We start from the raw sequence: 17,032 nt of genomic DNA, 5'->3' as shown, positions 1-17,032 counted from the left end.
AATGTGATTGTCCTATTTGAAGCGTCGCCATGCGAATTACTAATTTTCTAATAAGAAAATCAGTCGGACAATCGCCAAAAGCAATGCAAATAAAGGCCGAAAGCCCACAAGCGGATACATTAGCCTTAATTCATTAATTTAACTGGCAAGAAGATAATTCCTAACGTCGTCATGGTCTCTCACACATCGCCCGGCGCACGGATCGAAAAGTAACGGGACCTGGATTAACGGAGATGATTCCTTGTAGAGTATCCCTTACTTTATAGTTACGCGTGTTTCATTCATGCCGAGAAAATTATGGAAAATAGTATTTCTTGAGATGCTTAGGCAGTGTTTCGCGCACTTTAAACACAACTAGATTTAATTAAATAATTTGAATAACGTTGACATGAGATAAGACGACATATATAGTCTGCAATGTATTTTTTTACCATATGGCAGTTTTAATATGAAAACAAGCAAGCAAGGACAGATTCGTTTACGTTATTATAGTAATCTCCAATAGTAATCTAAAAATGTCAATAATATTTTTAATGAAATTTAATCATATTTTTCCTTGTCATAAATTTTATATTAGAGGGCGAGGTAAGGGTGACGGGTAAGACGGGGTAGTAGTCTTGACACGTTCATGTTCATCCTTGCATCTGACCATCGGCCCCCATGATAGTTCTGATTCTTATAACAGGTTAATTGAAAAGTCCCCAAGCTGACACATAGATGACGCTACTACAATTAAATCCATATGTTTAGTTATCCCTCATTATTACTTTCTGAATTATAGCCTTTTGAGTGAGAAGCAACTTTTGTTTATGTGAAAAAAATTGATAAAAAGGAATTTCAGGTCTTGATAAAATATTGTTTTTCGAAGGAAAAAATACAGTTGAAGCAAATACTTGGCTTGATGCCGAGTTTCCGGACACTGCCCCAGGAAAATCAACCATCAAGAATTGATATGCTAAGTTTAGACCTGGTGAAATGAGCACCGAAGACGGTGAACGCAGTGGACGCCCAAAAGAGGTTGTTACCGACGAAAACATTTAAAAAATCCACAAAACGATTTTGAATGACCGTAAATTGAAATTCAATGAAATAGTAGACAATCTAAAGATATCTACTGAACGTGTACATCATATTGTTCGCGAATATTTGGGTATGAGAAAGCTCTGTGCACAGTGGGTGCCGCGCGAGCTCACTTTTGAACAAAAACAACGACGAGTTGATGATTCGGAGCAGTGTTTGAAGATCAAGCGTAAAAACCCGAGTTTTTTCGTCGATATGTGACAATGGATGAAACATGGCTCGATTATTTCACTCCGAAGTCCAATCAACAATCATCCGAGTGGACTGCACACGATGAGTCCGCTCCAAAGCGTGGGGAAACGCAACAGTCTGTTGGCAAGGTTATGGCGTCTGTATTTTAGGATGCGCATGGAATAATTGACTACCTTGAAAAAGAAAGGACCATCAACAGCGACTATTAAATAGAGTTATTGGACCGTTTGAAGGAAGAAATCGCCGAAAAACGGCCGCATTTGCAGAAAAAGAAAGTGCTGCTTCACTAAGACAATGCACCGTGTCACAAGTCATTGAAAACGATGGCAAAAATCCATGAATTGGGCTTCGATTTGCTTCCTCGTTCACCGTGTTCTCCAGATCTGGCCCCCAGCGACTATTTCCTGTTCTCAGATCTCAAAAGAATGCTCATTGGGAAGAAATTTCCGTCGAATGAAGAGGTGATTGCCGAAACTGACCCTTATTTTGAAGCAAAGCACAAATCGTACTAAAAATGGTGGTGTCGAAAAGTTGAAGGGTCTCTATAATCAATATATCACACTTGAAGGGAATTATGTTGAATAAAAAAAAACTAATTTTGCTAAAAAAATGTGTTTTACTACGGTAGGCCGGGGAATTTTCAATTGATCTGTTAAGTGTCAAGAAAGGCGAGCGTCATTTGTTTTAATTATTTAAAAATATATTATTTTACTTCATATTCTTACGATTTCACATATTTTCTATGGTTGTGACAAGCGTATTGAAAGTCAACAGTTAAAAGTGTCCCACAAATGATTTTTACGTGAGGTAGACTACTGAAACAGGTAAAATTTTCTTTCATATTGAATTCTTTATATTTATTTTTTATGCAATTTTGAATTTTGGTGCGTAGTATGCATAACTTACCCCATAATACCATTTTATTGTTTTTTTTTTAAATATTCTAAAATAATTCTAAAATTCTACCATTTTATTCTCCTTTTTATCAACGAGTGTTTATCTGGACTGGACCTACAGTTTAACGTGGCCTCTGAATCACGGCCCTCGGTATTAAGCATAGCGACTGGCCAGTGACCAACTTAGAGACCATCCCATAAGACATCCTTACCCAGCCTGGTTACTGGCGTGACTGGGATCATTTTCCTTGTTGGATTTTGTATTCTCGTCTAAGGACAATCACAGATGTTAAATAATCACAAACATAAATTTACGACCATGCCTCAGCAGGATTCGAATCTGCGACTATCGCAACAGTAGGAGGGCCGTCCTGTCACCTTTACCACTGAACCAACCAAGCCGGCTGCAGAAAAATATTGTGGTTAGATCGTAATTTTATCCACGAAAAGACCCGCCTTGCTTGAAACACTAAAAGTGTTTTAATAAGAAATGTAGAATAGCTAAAACTTAATAGAAGTGTTAAATCATCTGTATAATCTGCTGAAAAATAACAACGAAATCCATTTAATCGCGATGGCGTGGGATTCCGTTGGAAGTTGGTGATTTCGTTATTAAATAATAACAAACGATCACGTCAAATAATGTTCAAGAAACAGCACGGGCACTTCAGATCTCCGATACTTTTTGGTTCAAGTAATATCTAAGTTGGGCGAGCTGCTGACGTCACCTGCAAAAGTACTGAAAATTCCGTTGAATCGAAGATGGCCGGTGACACATTGTTGATGCGTTCTTGTCGTTCATACGTTTACCGTACGCTCGGCGTAAATACTCCAATTAGCGCTTTTTTACTGAAAAAATGAAACAGGTGACATTGTTAATGAGTCAGACCGAGGATGGCCGAAATTAGTCTCATTAAGATTGACGTTTTTCGCTGTTTTTTTCCTCCGATGTAGGATAAAATCGAGTTACCTTTGACGCGATGGTCTTAGACATTGATTTGTTTGGTTTTAGTCAAATATTGATACTTCAACTGTTTTAACGCTGCAATGTCGTTACTCTATTATTGCCGTATTAATGAAACTATTTATGTATTAGGTTTACGAAAAATGTGATGATTTTATATGTTGAAATGATAAATCACAAAGCTTCAAATTTTATTTGTTCAATTTATTTCACACAATTTCCATTAACTACTACATCTACTATCTTACATTTGCACTATATTCATGATATTTTCTACCTTTTATTTATCTTTTCAAATATCTATCAGAAATATATAAGCATAAACGTATAGAAGTTATAATATGTAAAAGGGTATTTAATAAAAAAATATTTTACTTATTTTGCTTGTTCTTGCACCTGACCATCGGCCGTCATATAACAGGTCAATTCATATAACCCGGCCTGATACATAGATGGCGCTACTATAATTAAATCCATATGTTTAATTAGCCCTAACCTTCAAAAGATGCGTGTATAAATTTGACGGCTGTCGGAACTTTTGTTATTGTGAGATAATATGGATAAAAAGGAATTTCGCGTGTGCGTTTTTCGTGTCGATAAAATATTGCTTTTTGATGGGAAAAATACAGTTGAAGCAAAAACTTTGCTTGATGCCGAGTTTCCGGGCACTGTCCTAGGAAAATCAACCATCAAGGATTGGTATGGTAAGTTTAGACGTGATGAAATAAGCACCGAAGAACCGAGGTTGTTGCCGATGAAAACATTAAGAAAATCAACAAAATGATTTTGAATCCCCGTAAATTGAAATTGAATGAAACAGCAGACACTATAAAGATATCAACTGAACGTGTATATCATAACATTCATGAATATTTGGGTATGAGAAAGCTCAATGCAAAGTGGGTGCCGCGCGAGCTCACTTTTGAGCAAAAACAGCGACGAGTTGATGATTCGGAGCAGTATTTGAAGATGATCAAGCGTAATAAGCCCGAGCTTTTGCGTCGATATGTGACAATCGATGAAACGTGGCTCCATCATTTCACTACGAAGTCCAATCGACAGTTATCCGAATGAACTGCACACGATCACCCTGCTCCAAAGCGTGGGAAAACGCAACAGTCGGCTGGCAAGGTTATGCCGTCAGTATTTTGGGATGCGCATTTAATAATTTTCATTGACTACCTTGAAATAGGAAGGACCGTCAACAGCGACTATTACACAGAGTTACTGGACCACTTGAAGGACGAAATCGCCGAAAAACGGTCGCATTTGAAGAAATAGAAAGTGCTGCTTCATCAAGACAATGCATCGTGTCACAAGTCAGTGAAAACCATGACAAAAATCCATGAATTGTATCCATCTACCGTATTCTCCAGATCATTTTTGTTCAGTTATTTTATTTAGATTAGAATTTTGTTGTATATCAAAGCCAAACTGAACTAAAACTGAGTTGATGCGACAACATTGCGACATTTTAACGTCACAAATTTAGATAACTTATGTACAAAGTAACTTTGAAAAGGCTTTGAATAGTCGTTTAGGGAGGATGAGGACTTGAATAAGGGTAATAAAATAAAACTCGTGTTATATGAGATCTCGCAACATTATTGTAAGTTTTATTCAGGTGTAGATGCTCTTTATACAGCGATAGTTACATAGTAACAACTCAAGTTCGTCCGGAACGGCACGGCGCCCGCCAAACGTCGAACGGAATCAAAACCTCAAATGAAATTGCACCATTTTTGCGTCGTGAACCAAACGATCGAACGCGATAAATAAACTGCGAAGCGTTTAGAATATTCAAGAAAAATCCTCGGACAATTAATTTATTTCTATCGGCCCCGAAACCGCCGCTGCGGGCGGGCGGAGGGGACCGTTCGTGTGGTGATGGTTTTCGATTTTCTATTGTTGAATTGGTTTGACAGGCGCCGCCGCTACCGGCTCTAGTCTGAATAACATTCAAAAACATAGAAATGCCATATTTCAACTGAAGATTTCGAACGTCACAATTCCGAACAGAAAAATATCCACCTATGCGTATCACATCCAGAATTCAATGCAATCAGTGATGATGTACAGTCGGTCGGTTCTAAAATATAGGTATTTTATAGATTTCGATGTGCTTTTTCTCAATTTCAACGTTGTCACCTCGTATCGGTAGTTTTACGACAATATCTCAATTCCAACTCATTTTACGCTAAAAACATTTATATACAAAATCAAACCAGAGATGATTTCCTACAAGTAACGAGCAAATACCAAACACTGTTATACATTTGCTATGTTTTAAACTAACAACACTAACAACAAATATTTTCCATGCGTTGAAAACTGGCTTACTATGACCCATTATCCGTTGGTATAAAAGAATTTTGCACTTGATGTGGTTATAACACTAAAAATTACCTGGCTAGATGCTTGCAGTAATTAGTGTAAATAATCGAATCTGTAACATAACTTTTTATTTAGAAATTAATTAGGTTTGATGACAAAAAATTCAACGGACTGCGTTGTCTTGTCACTTTTTCACGCAGTGGAAATGAAATGAAGAAAGCCTGCTGGTATGGTGTAGAGCATGAAATCATTGCCTAAAATAATTATCATTGGCTGTGGGATGTTGTGGTTTCTATTAAATTGTCCTCCCAAATAATTTAGCAAAAGATTTCACTGTTTGTTCAGCCGTGACATCTAATTTTAACTGATCTACTGAACTGAAATCAAGAAACTGTTGAAAACCCAGATTGAATTTGTATTTGATTTCGTAACAGTTGTAGAAATAGAGAAAAATATCATATTTTATTATTGCGTACTTTTAGTAACTGATATAACAGCAACATCGCTTTTTCAAGGAAAAATGAAATTTTTTGCGGAAAACTCAGATTTAAACGAGGTTATCCAAGCATATAATCATACAAATGAGAGTTCAGAGATTATTGCTAAAGTTGGAGAACATTTGCAACATGAACAACTTCATTTTTAAATCATACCATTACAGAAATGCGACAATAAGAAAGGTGTTTACTTAAACAACTGCAGATATGCATAAAAGTCACTACCACCAAGAGAAGCAGCGGCATGACAACATTCATTTCGAACCGATCACCAGGTCCAACAAGGATGGAAAGGGCACAAGAACGTGCTAATTCTTGTCATGATTCTTGAGCTTCCAGTTCTGGAAAGGTTATTATAACTTGTTTTATTTGCAAATGTTAGAAGATATGTGGGAGAGCCCATGGATGGAGAAAAACTATGTCATGGAGAAATCACGAATCATAGTGGTACTTGTGATAACTAACATAAGATAAAGAAACAAATAGGAGGAAACGAAGACTGCCTTCAAGCAACGTGTAAAGCTGATATCCTCACCGCTGGTGGGGCGGAAGAAAGTTCCATCTGTACCGTTTCAATTGGTATTCAAGACAATCAATTCGAATGGAAATAAGTGTTTTTGTCCAAAAAGCGCGATGAGCTATATTTTATGGCGCTCCTACGCCAAAACTACTGATTTTACGAAAAAAAGGTTAGCACATAAACTGTAGGAAATTTTCTAAACTTTAATTTTGTATATAAGCATTTTCATCGTAAAATGAGTCAGAAACGAGATATTGCCAAAAAACTGCTTTTGAGCATTATTTTTCCAATATGGCGACGCGAGGGGTGAAGACACGAAGTGACAATGCCGAAATCGGGAAAGAACACGTCGAAATCTACCTATTTTATTGGACGAATGACTGTACAACAAATCCAATTGCGTTTGCTTTCACTTTAATACAATAAGATAACAAATTTTTTTTCAATAACATTTCGTTCATTTTCTTGTTGACAACCTAAACGTATTAACAAATATCACACGCCTTATAATTTAAATAAACGTGGACGTTACACAGTGTGGTGGGGAGATGACTAAACCATAACATTAGTAAAAATCGTTAGAATTTGCTTACGAATAGGTTTGGTTCAATTCCTTCATGTTCGACAAGGTCCGAAGATGAAAGCATCGTCATTCAAGAAACACTATCACTTCTCTATGTTATATATTACAAAAAAAAAACAAGGAAACCTAACACTTTAGAACTTAAAACATTGTACTTTTCCCAGATATCAACTAAGTATCAGTACTTACGCAGCGAATATAAATTATCTAAAAAAATATATCGTATAAATAAATAATATTTTCATCGATCAAATTATATTCCCGATTCTTCATCGCCAAATGAAAGTTTAAACATTAAAATATAAATTAGATATTCAATATAATTATAGTGAAAAGTAAAAAATAATTGCTTCTTTGTAATGCTCGTTGGAAACTATTTCATTTTGCCATCTTTATCTAGTTTTATTCAAAAGTAGTTAAAAATGTTATCTATTTATAGATAATTAGAACTAAATTAAAACTGGATAAAGGTAAAGTCTTCCTGAAGTTCCTGTATTAGTTATTATAACTAACCGAATCTCTTTTGTTTAGAAATTAAATGGGTTTTTGTGAAAAAAAAAATAAGTCCAGGTTAAAAGGTAGAAATTACTTTGCCCGTTCTAAACTAGTAAATATTCCATAACAAACGTTTACTCATGTATGATTAATACTTTAGAATCTTTCCTATATGTATGACAAAAAATAACAAGAACTTCATTTGAATAGAAACCATGAAAAACAAAATAAAAATCACTATAATCATAATGAACAGTAGTTAATCCTTATCCATCATAACAGTTTGATTTTGATCATTATCCCTATATATCTTTAAATCGAGATATAATATATTACATATTCCAAACGTTTAAAAAACAAAGTGAGCAAATAAATCATCAAAACTTACATACGTAACTAAGATTAAATTAAAGCTAGACAAAAATAAACACATAAATAACTATTGCACGTTATACCAGTGGACGAAGCGAAACTTGTACTTGCCAAACCGTTCGATACCAAATCAACTTAACCTTAAACTTATAAAGTACAGTTAAAATATAAATCATTCATCTACAACTACAGTTTATATTGACTTCGACAGTTATGTACAAAACCAGTCATCTCATGGCATTGTTCTTTTGCAAAAATAATATTCTAAAGTTAAACTGGTGGCCCTGGGGGGGGGGGTGTATTTTGGGGGTGTATGGGTGTTTGATCGAAAGTTAATAGTTTCCTATTGTTGGTATGGTTTATTTCGTTATTCTCTTGTTTGTCTTTTGGCAAGATTCGAGAACGAAAATCGAACGAAAGGAATAAACGTTCCTAGATACTATATATGACCTTGAATCCTAACAGCTAAAGTAATTTCGTAACAGCCTGTTGTGAATGTTGGTCGCGAGCACCAGCTGGAGCCGGTAGTCGCACTAAAGCGTTAAGATTATTATTTGGATTGGGCTGGATGAGGTTCCGTCACGACAACAGTAATAATCAATGGGAGTTGTCGGGCATGCCTCTAGCCTCTTTTTAGATCACAATACTAACTGTTTAGGCAGATTTACACCAAAGCACCATCATTATATTATCAGACTAAAATATCAGTTATTTGGAAATGTTTCAGTGTCTAAGACATCATAAAAAAACAACGTAAGATCAACAATCAAGACCATCAAGACATTTTTTTTAAATTTTAAGGAGTTAAGATCGAAAATTCGATTTCTTCCATTGGTGTATGATTTTAATAAAGCCAAGAAACATTAAGATACCAGCTTTATATAATAAATTGTGCAGTTAAAGAGAAAATATATTGATATTTCCTGGTTTATTTTAATGATATCAATGTGTTTGTATTCCGATGTGGATTAGGTACCACTATACAGTTCCAAAATTATTTTGTTAATTGAATCGTCCATATAGAGATTCATGAAAGTAAAAACTAACTCATACGAAATATGACGAATAGACACTGTTGGCTTGTCTTGTCTGAAGACATTATACATTTACTCAGACATAACTTACTTTCTGTCTTCGTTATCTGTGATTTTCGCTAAAGAAATATTTCAACACAAACGAAAAAAACAATTTTTTAAAAATATCATGAGATTGGCAATAATTATTTTACTGCTTAGAGATGCAATGAGATAAAGCAAGACTTTTCTATTAACTTTGTAAATGGTGTAGTGAGATAATATGAATCTAATAAAAGCAACAATAATAATTCAAATTAATTAAAATGAATAATAAGAATGCTGGTTGAGAACTATTGAGCTCTATAGCTCTATTGAAAGTCAGTTAAAAATATTAATCACTTATAGATACTAAAGTACATTTTTTGTACTAATTATTGTAACCAAAGAGAGCCTGTTATTGTTTTGTTATATCTGTAAAGGTTTCTGAGTTAAAAGACAGAAATCCAAACAGTAAAATATTGCAAAATAAACAATTAGATATTAATTATTTAGAATATCCTAAATGGTATACCATAAAATAAGAAGATAATATGTGTATGTTAGATAGTTTATTGGACAAAAATAAAAAAAGAATTAAAATCAGTTTGACATCCAAGTATGTGTAATTAAATAGTTTCATCAATTGTGTGAATAGCAATTAAAATACTGTTTCAGTTGAAGTATTCTAAATGAAATAGAATAAAGTTTGAACCCTTTAATGTGATATCATAAAATAAGAGTAAAACCTTTGAGAAAAATAAAAGGAATTAGTGGCTGATAAAAACCTGCACTGTTGTGAACGTTTCGATGATGCTTTTGATGTAAAATTCCTGTACATATTACGTGTGTTTGTAGTGCTTGGAGAATCGGTCCAACTTTGCAGTCAATCGTTTTGGGGGGGTGGGAAAGACCGAAGAATCAATCGACTTCGTAAAAATTCCGAGATATGACTGATAACATTTCGAAAACCGCATTGAGGACAGAGTCGCAAAATGGTGTGAGCGTGTACATGTTTAAAAATGTCGCCACCCCTCATTTTAGAGTCTACGAACAACAGTCGGCCGACCCAAGGAATAGATTGAGCTTCAGTTTAATCAATATTACAATCCTACAACATGGTACGTGCTAGATTTACAAAAACCGAAAGAGGAACAGAACAGAACGTCACTTAACCCTAATATTATTTCTTGTTATCCCTTTTTTTAATTCTAAGAAGTCAACTTGGTTCTGGTTTTTAAATATTTAGAACATATTTTTTCGTTTCCGATTTACAATGGATATCACACAAAAAAATCAAGATATTCGCAATTGCAGTTAGAGTCTTCTCCCCGCTTGATCCGGGCTTTTCAGTCCGCCGGAGAGTTTTGTCCGTTAATTTTTGTTACTCGCACTTCACAGTTCCTTCGCAGACACCGTACTGTTGCGAAATGATCGTGAAAGAATTGACAAGACTTCATCTATCGTCGTCTTCGTTTCCTGGTGGTTAAACTGACCGATGAAGCGGTGCTTTATTTTCGTGTTCCTTTTTCACTCGACCGGACATCAGCAGGCGCTCTCCAGTTCGTGGCTCCTTCTGCGACTCGCCTGTCTCTTCCGGAATTCGTTGAACTCCTCCTTCATGGCCTGGACTCGGGCGTCGATGTTGTCGTAGCGGCTACGCAGAGGAAATCCCTTTCTCTGGGGCGGGCCTGGCCCTGCTTCCCCCAGGTCTACGTCCCGGGATCCCGTCGGCGTCGACGGGGTGGGCGTAGGGGTGCTGGGGTCGAACTCGTAGTGCCCGTCCACGCTGCCCGCGTCCACGGCCTTGTTCAGGTGCTCCGAAGCTGACGGACTGCTGGAGGCCAGCTCCAGCCAGTGTCCCATCAAGGGCGGTGGAGGTGGGAGCAGTGGAGGCGGCGGTGGTGGTCTGTAGGGCGGCAGACGCCAGTCGATGAAGGTGCTTCCGCTGTGCGAGCTCTGGTTCTGCTGCGAGGTGTTCTTGCTGCCGAAACCGCTGCTGCTCGACCGACTCTCCGGTGATCGGTCCAGGTGATCGAGCTCGGGAGCGCTCCGGGCCAACCTGGCGTGTCTCGGCGGGAGAAGACGGGTCCTTAACCGAGTCGGTGGAAGTCTCGGACTGTCCGTCGCGGGCTGAACGGGAACAAAGCCCTGATGCTCCTCGTGGATGGCGCGTAGGGATGGCAATTCCTGCGAGTACCGCTCGTGGACGGACCTCAGCTGCACGAAACCAGGAGGGGTGGGGTACGACCTCTCCCCCGAGCTGGTATAGCGGACCGAGCTCAGATCGCTGAAATACATAGGCGACCAGGGCGACAACAACAGCCCGCTGGACGCGGCCGGCGAACTACTCTGGAACTTCGGCGTCTGCGGTCCGTAGATGGTTGACACGAGCTGCAGGGGTGGCTGGAAGCGAGGCCCGCCCAGCAGGAAGCCCAGACCGGCGGTGGATTGGCCCGAAGCGTCCGAACGCAGGCTCAGCTGGCTGGGGTAGCCGACCAGGGGTCTCCTCCAGGAAGCGCGGTTCCTGACGCCCCTCCGACTCGGCAGGAAGCCGCCGTCGTCGCTGCTGGATGCGTTAGAGGGCGTCATGGCGCGCTGGCCGTGCGGGTCGACCAGGACGAAGCGGCCGTCCGCGGCTCGCGAGATGCGGGCCAGGGACTTGGAGGGGGAGCCGGGCTGCAGATAGTCCGGGTGCCAAGTCAAACTGGAGAGGCTGCCGGATCGGCAACGGTCTCGCGGCCAGATCCAATTCAAAACGAAGGTGAGTACGCTCAGACCTGGTATTCTGCCTTTTCTAAGTCTAAACACAAAATCGTAAGTCAACAACAGTTTGAAACTAATAAAATTACTAGTTTTTATCATCACTTAAATGCCTTCAAAATATAATGGATGGAAACTAATATTTCCACTTTTTAAATGATTTTATTAGTGTGATTTTAACCATTTTCTTAAACCTGCATGAGAAAGAAACATATAGCTATTTTTCTAACAGATTAATTCTGCGAAGAATAATCGAAATACTTCTAAATTCCACAAGAACAAAGAAACTTTGTAGACATCTTATACTATTTTTAAATTATCATTTCAAAGGACTTTCAAATCTTTATAATTAATTATATCTCTAGGATGTTAGGGCTATAAATTAGTTTTAAAGGATTTTACTTCTTTTGAAGCATTATTGTAACAAATTGGTAAAATATGTTTTATTTAAAGTCCATAGATAGCCGCTCCTTTTTCCCATCTTGCAGGCAATTTACGGATTCGATATAAAGAGAACAATGTATCTTCCATATCCACGAATCCATATTTTGGTGTCTTCATAAGAAGTGAAGCGCTGCTCAGACAGGTCACCACTCATTGGAGTGGCCGGAACAAGCAGTAGTTAAAAAGACTCATGCTTAAGAATAACATTGTTGTGTCTTTGTTGATATTCTGGCCGTTTTGTAGTCGATAGCGCTCTCCATTGGTGGTTTCATTAGGTTTTAGCACATTATAGTGCATTGAGCATTGAGTGCACCAAATGCAGAGTACCACCAATAACAATACGATGAGAAAATAATTTCCAATTTAGCCGGTGAAGCAGATTTTCACACATGATCAGAAGCCTTTCAATGCCTCTGAACTTTAATTCATACGGCATAAAATATTCAAACTTTTGGATCACTTCCATGTTCTTCAACTGATTGGAAGTGGTTTCTTGTGTTACTGTCAACAATTCTGTACATCATTCTTGGGTTTTTTGAGATTATCATGGAGTAATACCTTCAGATTTCTTTTCACTGTCAAAAGTTTTCGGTATCATAATCATCCCTTTTTAAATGCTGAAGCCAGATTAATAAGTTAAAATCGATGGAGCATGATTGCCATAAGTTTCACACAAAATTCGATGGCACACAGCCACCTTTTTCTTTAAATTTAAGTGAAAACATTTTTCTGTTACACTTCGGCAATGAGGCCAGAATAACACCATATATTGTAAATCCTTTAATATTAATTTATAAGCTCAATATTTCCTATAGAAATAAATATTTAATATTTTTTATTACTATAATATTCAATTTTTGTAATAAAATTGCAATTTTTTTAAAGATATAACAAGGAAATGTGAACAAATTAAGTGATATTTTAATTAACATATAATCCTGCTAATTTTCTAAGAACAGATTGAAGAAATAAATAATTTAGAAAAACAATAGCATATTTTATGAATTGATATTCACAAAAGAAGACTATGAAGGCAGATACAAAATCGGAAGGAGATTAAACAAACCTGTGAAGGCATTTTATACTGAAAATTGGGACAGCATTATTGCAAAAAATAAAAGCTTATTCAGTTATATAAGTTTTACTTAACTGACAAATGGTTATTTAGGTTTAGTTTGCATCTGTTAAAAAACTAGTAATTTTAGTTGTGTTAAACTAAGCTAACAAAAAGAAAAACAATCGTACCGCATGCAAACTCATGTACATGCTATAAAGTTTGACTAAAAATAAAACATTTAGAACGGTAAAATAAACCATAAACACACATAAATATATATTCCCAGTCTTGGTTAAAAGTAAACATTCAGTGAATGGCATTAGTGATAAAATCGAACTTATCGGCACCTTCGTCATATCGTCGTAAGGTTTAGCATACTCATTAAACCTCAAAATAGTTAAAATTCATTCTGGTTGCTGTGAAAGAAAAAGTGTTTCGGGAATTGGACGGGTAGAAATTATATTTTTTATCTTATGAAAAATGTTGGGCAAATATCACATAGTAAAATGATAACAGTTATATAATATATATATATATATATATATATATATATATATATATATATATATATATATATATATATATATATATATATATATATACAGAACTTACAAAACTGTTAAGATACATCCTATGGAACATCCTACAACATAGAGAGCTCTAAAAATCCAACTCATATCGGAATTTGCTTCCTCCAAAAAGATTCATTCAAAACCTACTTCATATTATATATTCAAAAAGATGTTTTAACATAATCGACCTCAACTAACCTAACCATCCCCAGCACATAGCCTCTATAAGAGGAAGCAACCCCATACAACACCTTATAAAGAAAATTTACCATAATCTATTATGATGTGTTGTGGAATAAATATTTACTCTATGAGCAGACTGGTACCTTGGTCGGCTACAACAAACTGACAGAAAATAAGAATTCTCAGACATATATTAAAACTAGTTAGTCAGAATCTAGCGATTTTCCTTTAATATTGTCCTTAAAGTCCATATCCAAGAGGCGAGACTTAAGCCTAATTGGCGTTTAATGGATATACTTCCATATACACGTGCAGTTTAAGAGACACCAAGTGATCACTACATTTTTTTAAATCATACAAAGTTCTGCTTGTTTTTTCTTAACATGAACTTAGCATCCAATCTGATGTTCAAGTATTTTGCTGTTACGGTTTTTCTATAATTGGATTGAGTAGAATTGGTTTTTTGTATTTTTAGAACCAGTTCACCATAATATATTAATGAATAATTGTTACGAGTGTTTAACTACACACCTGAAATGAATGATTCGTGAATGAAAAGTAAATCAATCCCTCACAGCCTCTCATGAAGCCTCTCTCCAGTCATAGCATCAATCAACTTACAAACACACCTAAATCAAATACTCTCCGTAGATGAACATGTCCACCAGTCTATATTAATAATTGTCAACTCCCGCAAGCAGAAGATGTTAAATAACCTGGTATGCACATAGATCGACGTCTAACTTGGAAGAAGCACATACTCGCCAAACGGAAACAACTTGGATTTAAACTCTACAAAATTTATTGGCTTAATTTGCGCAAATACAACGTATCATTAGATAACAAGATATTGCTGTATAAATCTATACTCAAGCCTATTTGGTCATATGGTCTATGGGGAACCGCTAGCAAGTATAATATATCCATAATGCAACGGTTTCAAAATAAAGTCCATCATCATCGCCCCTTACTACGTTTCAAATGAAGTGATATAATGCGATATTCCTCTAGAACCAATGACGAGTGTAATTCAACGTGTTTGTATGAAGTACTTCGAAAGAGTGTCAGTACATCCCAATGTACTCGCTACTCAGCTAAATGTGCGAAGTGTCAGTAAAGTGCGTAGACTAAAACGTCTAACGCTATCCGATCTGATTATTGAACATATATAAACTTTATAAAACTAAGTAACAAATATTGTTGCCCTCTGAGCAGATTGTGGAACTAATAAGAAAGTAACAAAAAAATTCCTCACAGACATCTGTAGCGAAATCGGTCTTTTAGGTGAAAGATAACTTAAAGCCATTCCAAAACCAAACCAAGATCATCAAAGCGGTCGACGGCTAATAATTTAGCGAAGAATCCACAGCTTGCTGATTAAGAGTAAACAGACCTAGTTTACACCATAACAAACAATTCTTCACGTTCCTTCAGTAAAATAATCACCAAAATCAACATATTCCTTTACTAACCTCATTCCATGCCTCAAACCCAATCGTTGAAAACATGATTTTCAGCTGTTGAAACGAATTTCAACTTTTGGGCGACGACTTGGCATTCCCAAATCCATAAAGCCATCCAGAAAGGTTCGGGGATAGCAAACCTGCTATCTTCTCTTATCTGTCCTATCAATCTTCCCATCTGCATCAAATGCTTATTTTACAAGATGTTAGCTAGGTTCGTACTCCTCTACGGATTTCATATCTACTTAAAGTTTGTTACACCCAACCAGGTGAATTGGTTTCAAGTTTTCCAAAATAAGCTACTCAGGAGAATCTTAAACGTTCATGGTTAGTCCGAAATAATCAAATTCATAGGGAAACTGACACTCCAGAAATCAAGCACTTCATATCTCAATCATTCCACAAACAGTAACTCAGCTCAAGTTTCTCTGAAAACGCGCTTGTTCTTGAGCTTGAGCTTAACACCGTGTCACCGCTAACCTCCCCCCTTTTCCAGGCTGAAACGACCTCATCCGTCACTGCAGTCATAACTTTTGCCCCCATACGACAGTACTCAGTCGTGTATTAACTCAAATTCGTGAATCAATAGAATCGCCGGGTCCGCGTGCCAATAACGGCTGCCCGGTGTCAGCGGGTGCCATATCCCCAAGTTGAATGCAGTAGCAGTAGCGATCCACAGGGGTCAACTGTGAGGCGGTTTCGGTTTAGTGTATTGGTAAATCCAGTGGCAGTCCCACATAACCCGCTCCAACTTGTCACTCCAGGGTAAGTCTCCGCGACTAGGCCAGAACAAACAAAAAACCAAGTTTACACCATAACAAACAATTCTTCACGTTCCTTCAGTGAAGTAAATCACCAGAATTAACTTTCTCCGATATTAATTATTCCATGTCTCAAATCCAAGCTTTGAACATGATTTTCAGCTGTTGAAACATATTTCAACAATCTTCCGGGTATCTCTTCTATATAAACTGGTATAAATGTGTTGAACAAGTTCGTGTAACAGTAAAATCATTTTAGATTCTACGTATTTAATGTGATATTTGCCCTGGTAAAAATATATTAATATTAAAAAGGGAATAGGGATGGATTCGGGAGTATTTTACCATAATCAGTCTTCAAAAGTACGGGCGGGCAGTGCCATCACGACCATCAAAACAAAAAATAAAACAGTGCAAAGAATTAAAATAGAAATTGAGCTAATACATGTGCTGACGTGAGTGCTCGGCGGTTCAGTGGCGGCCTGGGTGCATTCCATCACCTTTTTTCCTTCTGCGCAGATCCGATTGGCGGCGGCAAGGAAGACACCAGAGAGGGATCAGAAACTGACGGTCAGAGGCAGAATAAGACGCGTTTAGTTTTAATGATGATGTGCGATGGTGGACGGGGGGAGACAGGGATGGGAGGAGCGGTGGTGATGGGGGAGATATAGAGAGATGAGTCTACTGAGATTGAGTCAGATTTCTCCGTCATTAGCTGAACGAACAATCGATATATAACAGTAACACTACCGTGATTAACTGATAAGTTTGTGAGTTATTGTGTTATGAGTGATACATGAGTTG

The 17,032-nt window shown here is 37.1% G+C and overlaps 1 protein-coding gene across 6 annotated transcripts in view; it reads right to left on the bottom strand.

Moving 5' to 3' along the window:
* Positions 1-10,389: 10,389 nt before the first annotated feature.
* LOC143205179 (protein turtle) overlaps positions 10,390-17,032 on the bottom strand; it is a 149,774-nt gene continuing 143,131 nt past the window's right edge. For all 6 annotated transcript variants that reach the window (XM_076418291.1, XM_076418292.1, XM_076418289.1 and 3 more), the window contains one exon: positions 10,390-11,788. In XM_076418291.1, the coding sequence (XP_076274406.1) occupies positions 10,531-11,788 (1,258 nt within the window). In that variant the 3' untranslated portion in view covers positions 10,390-10,530. The remainder of the gene's footprint in view (positions 11,789-17,032) is intronic.

This window comes from Rhynchophorus ferrugineus, unplaced genomic scaffold, assembly GCF_030347505.1.
Source record: "Rhynchophorus ferrugineus isolate W39M unplaced genomic scaffold, kcgeb_rfMv2 rfM11, whole genome shotgun sequence".
In the NCBI taxonomy this organism is placed as follows: Eukaryota; Metazoa; Arthropoda; class Insecta; order Coleoptera; family Curculionidae; genus Rhynchophorus; species Rhynchophorus ferrugineus.
Note: the sequence above shows the minus strand (reverse complement) of the source record. Positions and strands in the feature narration are given on the sequence as shown.